Source organism: Diceros bicornis, chromosome 14 (assembly GCF_020826845.1).
Source record: "Diceros bicornis minor isolate mBicDic1 chromosome 14, mDicBic1.mat.cur, whole genome shotgun sequence".
Taxonomy (NCBI): Eukaryota; Metazoa; Chordata; class Mammalia; order Perissodactyla; family Rhinocerotidae; genus Diceros; species Diceros bicornis.
This window is the reverse complement of record NC_080753.1, coordinates 64571582-64586343: the sequence shown is the minus strand read 5'-3', so window position 1 is coordinate 64586343 and position 14762 is coordinate 64571582. Positions and strand designations below refer to the sequence as shown.

The 14762-nt window shown below is 40.2% G+C and overlaps 1 protein-coding gene across 1 annotated transcript in view; it reads right to left on the bottom strand.

Moving 5' to 3' along the window:
• The window catches only part of GMDS (GDP-mannose 4,6-dehydratase), a 628451-nt gene that overhangs the window by 93479 nt on the left and 520210 nt on the right, over nucleotides 1-14762 (bottom strand). Inside the window, exon 9 of the mRNA XM_058555393.1 lies at nucleotides 4673-4769. Within this exon, the coding sequence (XP_058411376.1) occupies nucleotides 4673-4769 (97 nt within the window). The remainder of the gene's footprint in view (nucleotides 1-4672; nucleotides 4770-14762) is intronic.

Sequence of the window (14762 nt, the reverse complement as noted above, 5' to 3'; positions counted from 1 at the left end):
CTAACAGAGCTGGAGAAGATGAAGGGATGGAGTAGGGAGGATCTAATTTCGTGCTACAGGAGGAGAAGTGTGAGAAGGTGGTGAGAACAGCTATGGGACAAAAAGGGGACAGTTTCAAGACCCCCAAAACACAGAGATGGAGCTGAGGAAAGCCCTAACTGGTATTTATACAAGTCCTCTGATGACAGATCAGATTCCTGAGGTCTGGAAAGTGTTACACAGCATTATTCTAAACAGGGCTACGAGATAGAGCAAGCAATTATGGGCCATTTAACTTAACATCATTTACAGAAAAATATTAGGAAAAGTTTGTGGAGGGGATAACTCGACAAGCATATGGTAATTTGATTAGAAACAGGACACATGTTTTTACTGAAGGAAGTTGTTGTTTTAACTAGTTTATGAGACTTCTTTAAAGTTACTGCTTTCTCAATTCTAGAATTTAACTCAGGACTTTTTCTAATATCTGTAAGAATAGGAATAAACATAAAGTATCTAAGTAAATAAAAGAAAAACCAATCACAATTGAGGACACTAGAAATACAATGGCAAGAAAAATAAATGTTAAAGACAAATAATACAGCAAGAAAAAATTTAGTTTGCATCATCCAGTAGAGTTTAAGTCAAGATATTTTTCATGAAAAAGATGTGATTTCAATTTTGGTCTGTAAATGTGTCCTCTATGCCATTTCCTAAACTGCTCTGCAGAAAAAGAGAATTTTTTTGTTTGTTTCACTGAAAATAAAATCTTAGCTTTTTTATTTTTAAGTGGATTGACCATTTGGTGTGGTTTAAAAATTGGCACATTAGGATGAATACTTCATTAATCTAACCTTTGTGAGTTTTCCAAGTTAAAAATTCTCAAACAAAAAGAAGACAACTTTGTGGTTATTTTTAATTAAGTAATAGGTCAATATCAATTTTCTCATATATACATGATATTTCCATACCACTGAATAGCTACTGAATCTTCAGAAAGAGGATCAGAAAGGATGAAAATCAAAATAAAACAAGAATAAAAAAACCAAAGTACATATTAATGTTTGCTGGAAGCTTTGATTATACCTTGTTATCTGCTTTTTACTGGTTAATCTGTACAATTCACCAATGATGTCATCTTACTTTTCAAAAGGTACTAAATTTAAGTAACTGATCTATACCTCTATAGATCTATATCTACAATCTCCACAAGGGCGAGGAATGTGTCTGTCTTGTTCATACCGTATTCCCAGGGTCTAACACAGTGTTTGGTAAATATTTGGTGAATGAATGAATTAATAAATAACAATAACAGCATCAATATTGGGTATTTTACTGTGTGCCAGACACTATTCTAATAAGCATGATGTATAACTGACTGTGAATTCTCCAAGAATCCTTTGAAAGAAGTTCTATCATTAATCCTATTTTTAAAGGCGTGGCAACAGAGGCACTGAGAAGTTAAGTAACTTGCCTAAGGTCACATAGCTAGTAATGGACAGTTTTTGAACTCAGGTAGTCTGGCCCTAGGGGCCACACTTAAGCACAACCCTACTTCTCTGTGCATGAGTGCACAATGCAATGAATCTGCCTGTAAATGTATGCACACACAGAAAATTACACACAAGACAGGAGTTCTAAGCAGCACAGAACTCAAGTATTAATATCGCCATCACCAAATACTGGAATTTAAAGTCTAATTTCCAGGATCAAGCTTTCCACAGTAGCAAAATTCCTAAAAATTCAAAGGAAATCCAGAGGTTTACAGGTAGAGAACCACAAAATGTGACTTCATTCAGTTCGACTTGAATGCCAGAGTCCTTAGCTCAGAACAAAAACTTTCAAGACTCTTCATGTTGATATAGAAGCAAGATTTAAGGTTTTGTGGTGGCTAAATCAATGAGGATAAAAATGATTGGCGCATGTGGAAGTATGGTCCCTATGGAATCACTGGTGGCCTCTTTTGGGTTAGCGCTGGCCTGTGCCAAGGAAAGAGCCTTTCTTAAGACTAGGCTGAATCTTATTCAAAAAACAACATCAAGGTCTATTTCTCTTTAGCCTTGCTCTAGGATATTGGATAGGATACCAGGGTTCTGAGACCTGGTAAGTCCTTATTACTTTTTTTTTTTTCAAATTTTCTTTCTTTATTTTTCCTATCAGTCATTTTGGAACCATTTGACTCTAAGAAGATCTAGTTTATGCTTTTGGCTTCAGAGTGCCCTATGTGTGGAAGATCTTGGAGGATACAAGACTAAAGCTAGTCAGGAAAACAAACTTTTATAGAGTCTGAGGGAGAACGAAAAGAAGCCTCAGGCACTTGCAAGATTGACTTAGACACTGAAAAGTGAAGGGTACAATTTAGACACGGGAGAATTCCTTGTCTACCCTACATTGAGTTCTGAGAAACTTAGAGATGCTCGAGTTTGCAGGACACATGCCGAATGACTCTCTAGAAGTGCTGGCTACTATGGCCCCACACTGAAGTGAAAGCTCATTTACAAGTCAGTCTCCAGATCTGGTCCCCTTTTAACTGCAAGAATACTATCACCACTGAGGCAATTCAACATAAGGCCGGCAAGTTGATCCAAGTTTTGGGAAAACTTGTTGTTCTGAGGAATGAGGTTAAAAGTTTAGTCTCACTATACAAGAAAAGCTTGCCCAATAGGATACTAAGTTGAAGTGGCGTGAACAAAATTAATGCAGCCTAGAGGCTTAGAAAGATGAACTGCAGTTAAAAATCCAAAATCAAGCAATAAAGGGAATCTGGGGTGAAAGCTGGATCAGTGAAAAAACAAAGCAAGCATATGAAATAAGACGCCACTCTTACGTTCAAACAACTAGTGTAAATAGAGCTGCAGAACAGGTATGATGATGACATTTGAACGAACAAAAGAAATGAGGAGGGATGCAGTGTCTCAGCAGGAAAGAGGGGTCGATAGGACTTCAAGAACCGTCTTGTTAGTCCAAGGGTCCTCTTCCTGTTCAGCAAGTTCTTTTGTTCTGTGTCCTTATCAATCCCACACCTTGCCTAAATAAGAATGACAGACAAGCCATTCTTAATGACTTCCTAGCTTTTGAAACTATTTTGGTGTTGGAGAGAGAAAAAGCCACATTTAACTTGTTACAAGGATTGAGGTTTCTGTTGGCTCAGTAAATTTTCTACTCTGAGATGACAATTTTTGTTAGGGAGCACAGAAACAAATTTGCCCATTTATGTAACCTGTGCAATGTTCCAGAAAAATGACAACCTTGTGGCACCTCTTTAGAACAGGGAAACAAATGCCAGTATGGCTAGGGGGCTCCACGGACAGGCATTCCTTGCTGTGTCAGCAGGAGTGTGCTAGTATGTTCTTTCCCCAGAGACAGAGCACATCCTCTCCTTGGCACACCCATTCACCATTAGCCCAGGGAACCATTGTTCGCTGTGTGTCAAAGACCTGGCCACGCCCTGTGCCAGGACAATGCATTGACTCGACAGCCCTAGTCTCCAAGCACTGGTTATTTCCTTTCCTTTTTATTTCCTCCTGTGTGTAAGACTGCATGAAATGAAGTTTTTTTCTTTTGTTTGAAACAAGACATTTTAAAGGGAGGTTACTGATGACATATTCACTTTCAATCTCTCTTCATTGGGGTTTTCCTAATTTTTGAAAGCTTATACAACAGATAGGAATTTAGTTCAAAACACAGATAAAACAGGCCCAAAAGGATTCTATTTTGACAGTTAATGTACATTTCACTAGGTAACCATCACATTTGAACATCACTCTCTGAAGATGCTGCTTTCTATTATCTTTAGGTATATTTAACACGTTGAGTTTTGTGACCATAGCGAGGGTGGACCACGTTAAAGTGACAATACCAAGCTAGGAGTTTTTATAAGTTTAGGAAATGAGGATATTATGTTCTAATAATCTATAGGTTACCTCTTAATACAGGAACTTATGTATTCAGAAATTCATCCATTCATCCATCCATCTACCCATGAATCACTATTTATTAAGCACCTATTTTGTTATAGTCTAAGACATTTAAAAAAAAATCCTTATCCTCAAAGAGTTCACAGTTGGATAAAGGGAGAAAGACATGTAAACAAATGAGTATAATAAATTATAATAGATGTTATAATATAATTACATATAGCATATAATGTTAGATACAAAGGAAGAAGTAGAGATGTCAGTGGTATATGGGCCAGGAAAGGATTCATAGGCAGGACAGCTCTTGAGCTGAATTTTAAAAAATGTACAGGGAGACTATTTATGGGTTAAGTGTGTGTGTGCGCAAGAGTGAGTGTGAGTGTGTGTGTGTCTGTGTGCACTGGGGAGGTAGGCAGCCTTCCAGATCTTGACATCCTGCAGATCATGAAGGGCCTTGTAAGTCAGACATCCTGTAGGTATCAAGGATCACCCATCAAAACAGGAGAATAACACGATGAGATTTGCCTTTGATAGCACTCTCCATTTCTGAAATCAACTATTTCCCTGGGTGGTTTTACTCTTGTTTTCCTTTATAAAGCAATGAGAATAACAACTCAAATTCAATTCCCTGTACTCTGGTTTGGGAAATGCCCTCTGAAGGATGCCAGGGAGCCCAATGGAGAGGTCTGAAGGTTGGCTGTGAGCATTCAGTGACAGCATATTCCCAGCCAGCCAGCCAAACCTGGCCATGCGCTGGGCAGCCAGGGAGACCTTACCACTTCAGTTGGTCGGTAGTATTTGAGATCCACAGTCACGTGAACTTTGCCGGTCTCTTTACATCTGCCCACTTCATTTTCATTCTTTCCTTCCCACCTGTAAAGAAGATAAACACTTAATCAGCCTCTAATTGCTTGGGAGCTTTTGGCCATGCTGCAGTCCCTCAGGATGGCTCAGCCTTCTCCCTGCAGGAGTATAGAAGCTCATTAACTACAAGAGCAGGCTGACTTTTAATCATGTTATTAGGGCAACAGTGACTTTCAAAGCCTTTCCAGATCTGTTGTGAAAGGGTAGTTTATTTTCCCTTTCTTTTTAAGAAAATCATGAGTTCAGAAGTGAGACTTTAGCAATAAACAGATTACCCAGAATAAGGAATTGTGCAACTTGCAGGGATTTCAGATTTTGTACTTCTTTAGATTATTCTTGATGAAGTCAATTATTACGAACTAATCAATGGCTCTGTCTCTCCCTTTATTTTTTAAAATTTTTGTAGTTTTAGGGATATATTTTAGGGATGTAGTTTTATTGATTATAAATTCAATGCATTCCATTTTGGAACAAGTTTCATACCCTAATTAACCATTCATTTCATCCCTGTATTATATATAAGTTCCCTTCCGCTACCCCCTCAGCAGTGGGCCTCGTTAATAAATCTGAGATGATTAAACCTCCAAAAAGTGCACAACTAATTGGTTCACTTTCTGCTAAGAGAGGGTATATGAGGATCTCTCTACCTCCTCTGATTCAGCTATGATGTTTTTGAACTCAAGTTTTTCTTCCTTAAATATCTACTGTTGACAACAGTTAAAGATCCCAATAATGGCCCCTTCAAGTCTACACAGTACACCGTGAGGGATACGCTCATAAGCTTCAAGACCAGCTTCTTGTTGGAATTCCATTTTATGTTCTCATTTTTTAAAAAATGAAGCCACTGGCTTAGCGTTGACCTCTGGATTTCTACAAACAAACAACAACAGAAAACACTATATAATTTGAATTATTTTTACAAATGAAAATTTTGGCAAAGAAAAAAAATTACAAAGTAATGTTTGATTTCAATGCTTATCCTCAGAACTAGTTTGCTTTATCAGCTGGAGAGGAACCCTATGACAATAGGACAATTCTGTGTGCCCCTGGATCAGAGACACAGTGGGGATCAAAGGAAAGAATAGAGCATTAAATTAGTTACTTGACGATGTGATTCACTGGAGGCATTGAAGAGGAACATTAAACGTTGATCATGGTTATATTCTGGACGTAGGTTGGGTATTAGAGACATAAACTGGGCCCTTAAGCTTTATTTCTGAATAATCATCCAAATGTTCTATCCTCAATTCACTTTTTTCTTTTTTGTGTGTGAGGAAGATTGGCCCTGAGCTAACATCCATGCCCATCTTCCTCTGCTTTACATGGGACGCTGCCACAGCATGGCTTGAGAAACGGTGCGTCGGTGTGCACCCAGGATCCGAACTTGGGAATCCTGGGCTGCCGAAGTGGAGCACGCGCACCTAACCGCTGTACCACCAGGCCGGCCCCTCAATTCATTTTTTAAAAATTAATTTTTTTATTGAGGTATAATTGACATACAACATTATATTAGTTTCACGTGTACAACATAATGATTCGATATTGTATATATTGCAAAATGACCACCACAATAAGCCTGGTTAATATCCGTCACCATACATAGTTAAAGAATTTTTTTTTCTTGTGATCAGAACTTTTAAGATTTATTCTCTTAGCAATTTTAAATATGCAATACAGTATTAATTCACTTTTTGATAGCATAGGGATAATATTCCATTGTTGAAGGAATAATCAGTTTATAAGTATGCTGAATTTGCCAGTGGACTCATGGTAAATACAAAAAATGTCCCCCACACAGAGAGAATTATAGCATAATATGTTGAACAACACAAAACTGTATCACTGGCATTTTTCTATGACTTTTAGGTTAGTTAATTGACTCAAAAAGGAGTGTTTGGTATTTACTTATCTGGTTTAATTTCTTATTGCCGATTAGACTGATTTGACAGGATCAGAGCTAAGTTTTTGAAAAATCCACCTGGAAATGGTATGTGGCTGCTTTAGAGTATGCAGACTGAAAATGCCGCAAAAAGACAAAAACTGAAGTGATGGTGAACCTGCACATCTCTATGGGTCAAGACCAAATCTTGGCTAATATCCACAATAAGAGAGAATAGTTAGTAAACTCATTATTTTTAAAAATTACCTATCTAATTCTAAAGTTAATTGTTTAAGTGGAATCTTTTCTTCGGTTAGGCTTTCAGTAAACAAAAAGATATTTGTATTTCATAAGCATGTTTTATTTTTTGTTCACATTTTGTACTCACAAGGAGAAACAAGTTCAGCATATATCTTCCTGACAGTATCTCCAACTAAGCAAAAGTGTTAACAAAAACACTGTCCATAATTTTTCTATTTTTTCCAGTTGTAGCTAGGTAAGTAAGCCATGACTGGTCATGCTGACTTATGTACACACATACATATAGCACTGCCCTCCATATCGGTACATTGGCTGACAACACAAACTTGAGAACAGGTGATTTAAATCTATCTATTTTTAATTATTTTTTTAAACTAATTTTACCTGTTTCTTTTCATTTTATTTATTTATTTATTTTTGGGGGGTGAGGAAGGTTGGCCCTGAGCTAACATCTGTTGCCAATCTTCCTCTTTTTGCTGAGGAAGATGGGCCCTGAGCTAACATCAGGGCCCATCTTCCTCTATTTTGTACGTGGGACACTGCCACAGCATGGCTTGATGAGCGGTGCGTAGGTCCGCGCCCGGGATCCAAACCCATGAACCCTGGGCCGGGCTGCCAAAGCGGAGCATGTGAACTTAACCACTACACCATCCGGCCAGCCCCTATAATTAATTATTTTTTGAAACCACACACGAACACACACACATATTTACGTTGACAGAGCCATGATAAAGAGTTGGAGAGTTTTCCCTGGTTGGGGAGGGAGTGTGTGGGACAGGAAAGGAGCAAGGAAAGCCAGTGGCGACTTGTCTTCAGACCCGGGGCTGGCAAACTGTTTCTGTAAAGAGCCAGAAAGAAAACATTTTAGGTTTACAGATCACATACAGTCTCTGTCATATATTCTTCCTTTTCTTTTCCTTCTTCTGCTTTCTCTTCCTCCTCCTCCTCTTTCTCATCTTCATTATTATCATCATTTTTTTTTTTAAACTACCCTTTAAAACTGTAACATCAACCTTAGAGGACAGTAAAAAACAGGCTTCAGGGGAGGTTTGGCCTGCAGGTCATAGGTTGCCCACTCCTGCTGTAGGGGATGAGTTAATGGTATATCCTCACCTTCAACTAAAGGAAAGCATTTGATTCCTGATGGCAACAACAGGTTGCATTGCTGTACCAGCTTGAATTTTACTGTCTAGCTTGAATTTTCCCATCTACTACTGATTCTCTTTGATTGCTCTGCAGTCATATGCTAACATTTAGGATTTGTAACAGTAGTTGAAATGGGAAAAGAATGAAGGAAGGAATCTGCAAGTTAGACTTGAGGCACTTGGGCACTTGTGGGTATGAACTTCCAGCACACAGGCCTTCTTTGCCTCTCTCTGAATACTGTCTGCTGGGCTGCCATCTTGCAAATGCTGTCTACTGTCTAAACTATCTCGAAGCCCATGGCATTGCCCCTACGATTAATGTAGCTGCCCTGAACGATCAACTGTAACCAGGAAATGGCTCAAAGCAGAACTGAGTTGGCAAAAACCACTTTCTAATTTGCACTAGGTCTGCAATGAAGACAATAAGCAAAAGTTTCGGCCAAGGGCCAAAAAACATTCAGTTACAACAATACCTGAAACACCTGTATTAACAAGTAAAAGGTAACAGCTAACTTGTCCTAACAAGTAATGTTATGACTCAAAGCAGAGCTGCAATGTTAATGAAATGACGGTGGCTTGACAGGGAGTAGAGGATTCAGCTAATTAACAGGAATTGCTAGCCACTGATTTAGATCAACAGCTCACTGAGCAGGGATCCTGTATAATTCAATCTTTAAAATAAATTGTTGGCTCCTATTAAGCATTAATTAGCAATAGAATTCATTGAAGAATAACAGAATCAAGCACAATAAGGCAAGATGAGGTGCTACTAAAATCTACTCAACTAGGAATCCCTTTTTTGTTGTTAGTGCCATCAAGTCTATTCCAATCCTGCGTCCAGCAGAGCAGAATCCTGCCCGGTCTTTTTGCGCCATCCTCTCACGTCCGGTGCTCTATCAGACAATACTCCGTTGCTAGTCACAGGGTTTTCATGGCCAATTTTTTCAGAAGTGGGTGGCCAGGTCCTTCGTCCTAGTCTGTCTTAATCTGGAAGCTCCACTGAAAACCGCCCTCCATAGGTGACCCTGCTGGTATCTGAAATACTGGTGGCATAGCTTTCAGCATCACAGCAACATGCAGCCGCTGCAGTATGACAATGACAGATGAGTGGTGTGGCTCCCTGACCAGGAAATGAACCAAGACCACGCAGTGAGAGCGCTGGATTTTAACCACCAGACCACCAGGGCTAACCAGCAATCCCCTTAAGGAACAACGACACCAAAGTCAACTGTGTGAGTCCAGTTTAGGAGACTTTTAGAGCTAAAGTAGCAGAGGGGTGATGCACTCCTTGTAGCAACCTAAATATCACAAAAACTCTCAGGAATTATTTTAAGAAACACTATTTTATTAGGATACAGATATGGAAATAGGAGGTTGCCAGCAGCTAAAATTTATTAGCAAATGACAAAAAGCAGTCCTGGAAGAATTATTAGGTTCTGGATAAAGATGATGGTTTGCACACACTTATGCTCCTTACCCAGAACTCTTTCAAAAAGTGAATAAACTCACAGGGCTAAAAGAACAGGAAAGAGAAACCAAATTCTGGAAGCTGGAAAGCAGATGGGTGAGTGTCAAAGGATTTACTTAGCAGAAGCCCTAGAAAACAGACTCCTAAGCCAGCAGTGGTGAAGCTGCGAATGAACCCCATTTTTACTTGAGGAAGCCCCCAAATGCTCAGGAAGTGAGGGCTGATTACAACTCTCTGAGAAGCAGTCTGATGCCCAATCCCCTCCTAAATTCCCTATCACTTGGCAACTGCCTTAACCTCCCTGGAGAAGAAGGTTGCAGAACTGAAGGTCACTGGACCCAGTGAAAGGTGGGGTTACCATGTGGAAAACAAGGAAAAATTAAGTGAAGATATATGCTGAATGCTGAGACTCCCCAGCCAGCCCCAGGGTGGGGAGGAGACTGGGGATTCTTCTCTGGGCATCCGAGATTCTGTAAGTAAATGGCCCTGTCAGGTCACCACATAGTCAACAAGCTCTAGCTATCTTCTCAAAAACTCCCAGTTGGCTTTTTAGGCCCCTACGTTTAAACATGAACAGAAAACCAAGGATTACCAGACAGACATGTGAGGAAACACATATATGAAGACAGAAATCACAACAAACAAATTGAAAAACAGCAACTTGGAGGAAATAGAACAAACAGGGAAGATAATCAAAAAACAAAACAAACAAAAACTCACATACACTGCCATTAATATCTTCAGAGAGATAGGGAAAGATATCAAAGAAACAAAAACCAGATACTATATAAAACAGGACAATTTGAAAAAAAATTTAGAAATTGAAACAAAGTCAGGAGTTAAAAATTCAGGGGCTGGCCTGGTGGCATAGTGGTTTAGTTCATGTGCTCTGCTTTGGTGGCCCAGGGTTCGTAGGTTCGGATCCTGGGCATGGACCAACATACTGTTTGTCAAGCCATGCTGTGGCAGCATCTCATATACAAAAAATAGAGGAAGATTAGCACAGATGTTAGCTCAGAGCCTATCTTCCTCACCAAAAAAAAAAAAAAATTCAAGAGAAGATTTTGAAGATAAATTTGAGGAAATCTTCCAAAAAGTGGAGCAAAAAGATGTAGCTATGAAAAACCAGAAGGAAGATAAAAAAATCAGAAGATGGCCTCAAGAGGTCAGTATAATAGGATTTCCAGAAAGACAGTACAGAAAAAATGGAGCAGTGCAAATAATTATCTTAAAATAAATCAAGAAAATTGATCAGAGCAGAAGAACGTGCATTTCCAGACTGAAAGGGCCCAACACAGTGCCTCAAATAATTGATGTGACTAGACTCACATCATATGAAATTTCAGAACACTGGGACAAAGAGAAGGTCTGACAGACATCCAGAGAGAGCACACAGGGACTAGGAGTCAGAATGGCTTTTAGCTTCCCACAGTAACACTGCAAATTCAAAAGCAATGGAGCAATGCCTTCAAAATTCTGAAGAAAAATTATTTCCAACCTAGAAATATATATCAGCTACCTTTTCCATTTTGAGGACAGAATAAAGATATTTTCAGATACACCTGGTCAAAAAATATTTGCTTCCCATGTACCATTCTCAGGAAACTAATTAAGATTTTGCTTCACCAAATCAGTTTTTAAAAAGATGTCAGGAAATAGGGAATCCAACTCAGGAGAGTGGCTAAGAGAATCCTCCACATGAGCATGAAGGCAAATCCGGGATGCCAACCCTCCACCAGTCCAGATGGGATCATGTCAGAAGGTTCTAGAAGGCCTGCTACAGGAAGACACGACTAAAGAATAACCACAGGCCTAAATGCCTTCAAAGGTGATTTAGATAGCTGGGGCAAAGTTTGGGGCAACATTAGTGATAAATGCATAGAAAATGAAGCAAATGGAGAAAGCTGACAATCGTTAGCTCTGTGGTGAACAAAGGACGATTGTACAGGAAAGAATAAGTAATTGGGTTCACTGGAATGAATACCATTGATCAGTCATGATAATGTAACACTGAATACTAAGCTAATCAAAAATTAAAATATAACAATAGAGTATTAAGAGAATGGAAGGATGGGGCAAGACAAGGAAAAGAAAACAAAATCCTTGTTTTGAATAAGAGGAGGCCAATAGATAATGCCTGGAAGGGAAGAAAATCTAGAACCAGCAATAAAAACATGTTATTTAGAAATAGGGAGCTAAATGACAAAATAATCAGCTAAAAGAGTATAACAGAGTACAGTAGGATTTCCAGAAGGAGAGAGCAGAAAAACATCGAGTAGAGCAAATACTTATCTTGAGATAAATCACGACAATTAACCAGAGCAGAAGAGCGCGCACATTTCCAGACAGAAAGGGCCCACAGAATGGTGCAAAGAGCAGATAGGACTAGCTGGGAAATAGGGAGGCGGGGGTAGAGGGTTTGTGACAATTCCTCCGGATTGATTAGAGTTTCAATTCTGTGCTGGAGTAGCTGGAAAAAAACAGAAACCAATAATGAAAGAAAAAAGTCATTACAAACACGAACTTTACAAATAGCAGACTCTGACCAAGGGCCTCCCCAGCAGCTCCCTCTACGTTGCCTGCAGAGGGCTCCACCCTGACCCAACCAGAGCTCTGTCCCAGGGTTTCTGCCTTACCCATGTCCCCTAAAAACCCAGCACTTCCCTCAGATCTCCTCCTCTCACCCTGCCTTCTGGACAACCGGAGGCACTGATGTTTTTAGAACCACCAACTTTCAGCTCCCATCTCCTCCACAGAGGAAACCACTCACAGGGTACCGGGTAGATCAAGTCTGCAAAAACTGAGGAGGAGCTGTCTGGGAGGAGGAAGGCAAATTGTAGAGTGCTCGACCTCAGAAACTGAGGGAAGACGCGTGTTTGCCAAGGGAGGGAGGTGGTGTCAACGATGCCAGATGCTGGGGAGATGTCAAGAAGGATTCGAGGACTAAAACAGGTCCATCGTGTTTAGTACCATGCAGGTCCCTGGAGATGCTAGAAAGAGCTGCTTTGAAGGAGTGATGGGGCAGAAGGCAGACTGGTGTGAGGTGAAAAGGAATGGGAGACGGTGAGGAGAGGCGACTCTTTGGTACCTTTTGGCAGAGCAGAGAAAAGAGAGGAAAGGCATATCTGGAGGGAATGAATGTTTGAGGGGGTGCATTTTTTAAAGATGGGAGCATTTGATAATGTCAAGATGTTGATGAGAAGGAGCCGTGAAGGAGGGCTGAAGGCAGAGGAGGGAGGCGTAACTCATAGTTTCTTGAAAAGGCAGGAGGGCTGAAGCCAAAGGCCAGGAAGAGGGACTGTTTCCAGACAGGAGTGAGGGGCGACCTGCTAGTGGAACAGGAGAGAAGAGGATAGGGTATAATTTTTATGTTCAGGGGATCACGGTGTTAATCACAAAACCTATGCTATTCCTAAAAGACAGCGCTAGTGTAAAGGTCGTACCATGTATACGTGAGAACTTAAGTTGTATACGTCTTTCGCATTGCTTTGTCTCCATCCATGCTCAGTCTTTTTGCATTTTATTTATATTAATAATGATAATTGTTATTAAATAAGGGGGTTCTAGCTCCTATATTGTAGTTAATGAATAATCAACTACAACAAAAAAGCTAAAATTTAAATCCATTATACAGCTTTTCATGTAGGAGGTTGTTACTTGTTAGAGTAATGGCTTCCTTTATTCTGTGCATTCCATCTCATGGGCCCCTTGTAAATGTCAATTGATGAATCCCCACACCAAGAGTCAGGTGGGTAGTACAATTTGCAGTTTATATGTGGGGAAAAAGGAGTTTAGGGGGCTGAACAATTTACAGAAGGCCACAGGGGGAAGGGCTTGGACAACACCTCTGTCTCACATGGCTGGAATGGGCAGAAATCGTCTTTTCTTATGCTTTATCTTTAGGAAATCAGATTGGTATGACTAACTCAATGGAAAAAGCCTTGTGTGGTCATGCCTGAGGGTGGCTCAAGAGATCAAATAAAAAGAAAAACAAAACAGAGATTGCTCTCCTCAGCTGTAAAGATGCCAGTGAAAGAAAGTTCAAATGCACAGCTAGCTTTCAAATGTGCCTGAATGTTTCTATGCTCTCTTAACAGGGCTTGCTAACTGTGTGCTAGCTACCTGCTTTATTTTATTTATTTTAACTCAGCTGGGGCATCTTCTCAACACCAAAAGAATGTAGGTGGAGTTTTTCCTGCTTGCATGAGTAAGCAAAATGTATGGAGGTCTTACTAAGGGGCCACAGTGGGAAGGTGGCAATTTAAGGACTAGTGCTCAAGTTCTGTGTGCGAGTCTCAGCCATAGTTCAGGGCCTTCTGTCATCTGTATCTCCACTATTTCCCCAACCTATCCATCCATCTCCTTTCCTCCCACCTCCCACAAATATTCACTGAGCACCTACTAAGTGCCAGGCACTAAGCTAAGCTAGGTGCTAAGGACAAAGGCATGAGCAAGCTGGACACGGTCTCTGTCCTTCAGGGGCTTAGATTCTACTGTCCACCACAATGTAGTATATGAATGATGGTAGGAGGTAGACAGAATGCTGTTGGGGGACTGAGGAGGGCACCCAGCAAAACTTGGTTGAGGGTAGGGTGTTGGCCAGAGGGAGGATGTCTAAGCAAAGATCTAGAGAATGAGTGGGAAGTGCCAGGGGAAGCAGAGGGAATAGCACGTGTGGGTATCTCTTGATATGCCCTAATGTGGTCAGGCCGGTCCAACCCAGTTTATCAGCTTGCCCATTGCCCACATACAATTGACTAACTCCTGCCTCCATGCCTTTCTCATACCATTCCACCCACTTGGAAGGCTTTCCCTCTTCTTAACTACCATCCATATCTCCCACTTTGGCCAAGGGCCCAATTAATTCCACCTTTCTGCAGACATCACTCCAATTTTGATCATGGTGCTATTATTCAGTACTGATACAATAAATTTGCACAGTACCATCATCTATTTGTATATATTTGTAAATAATGTGTTCTTATTGCCAGCCAATTAGAGCCTACACGTCTCAAGGGCAAGGAAATGTATTTTGATTCTCTTAGATGAGTCTGGCTTTGAGAGAAAAATGAAGTGGGCAGAGAGCACATTTGTTGAGCATCTACTACATCTGAGGTACTGTGCTGGCTGTTTAATTACGTAACTTAGAGAGGCAGCAGTTATTTTGAGGATCTGATGGATCCTTAGTTAAAGAATTTAAGTTGATCTTCTATCCAGTGAATTGCACCAACTGTATATGAAATGGAATG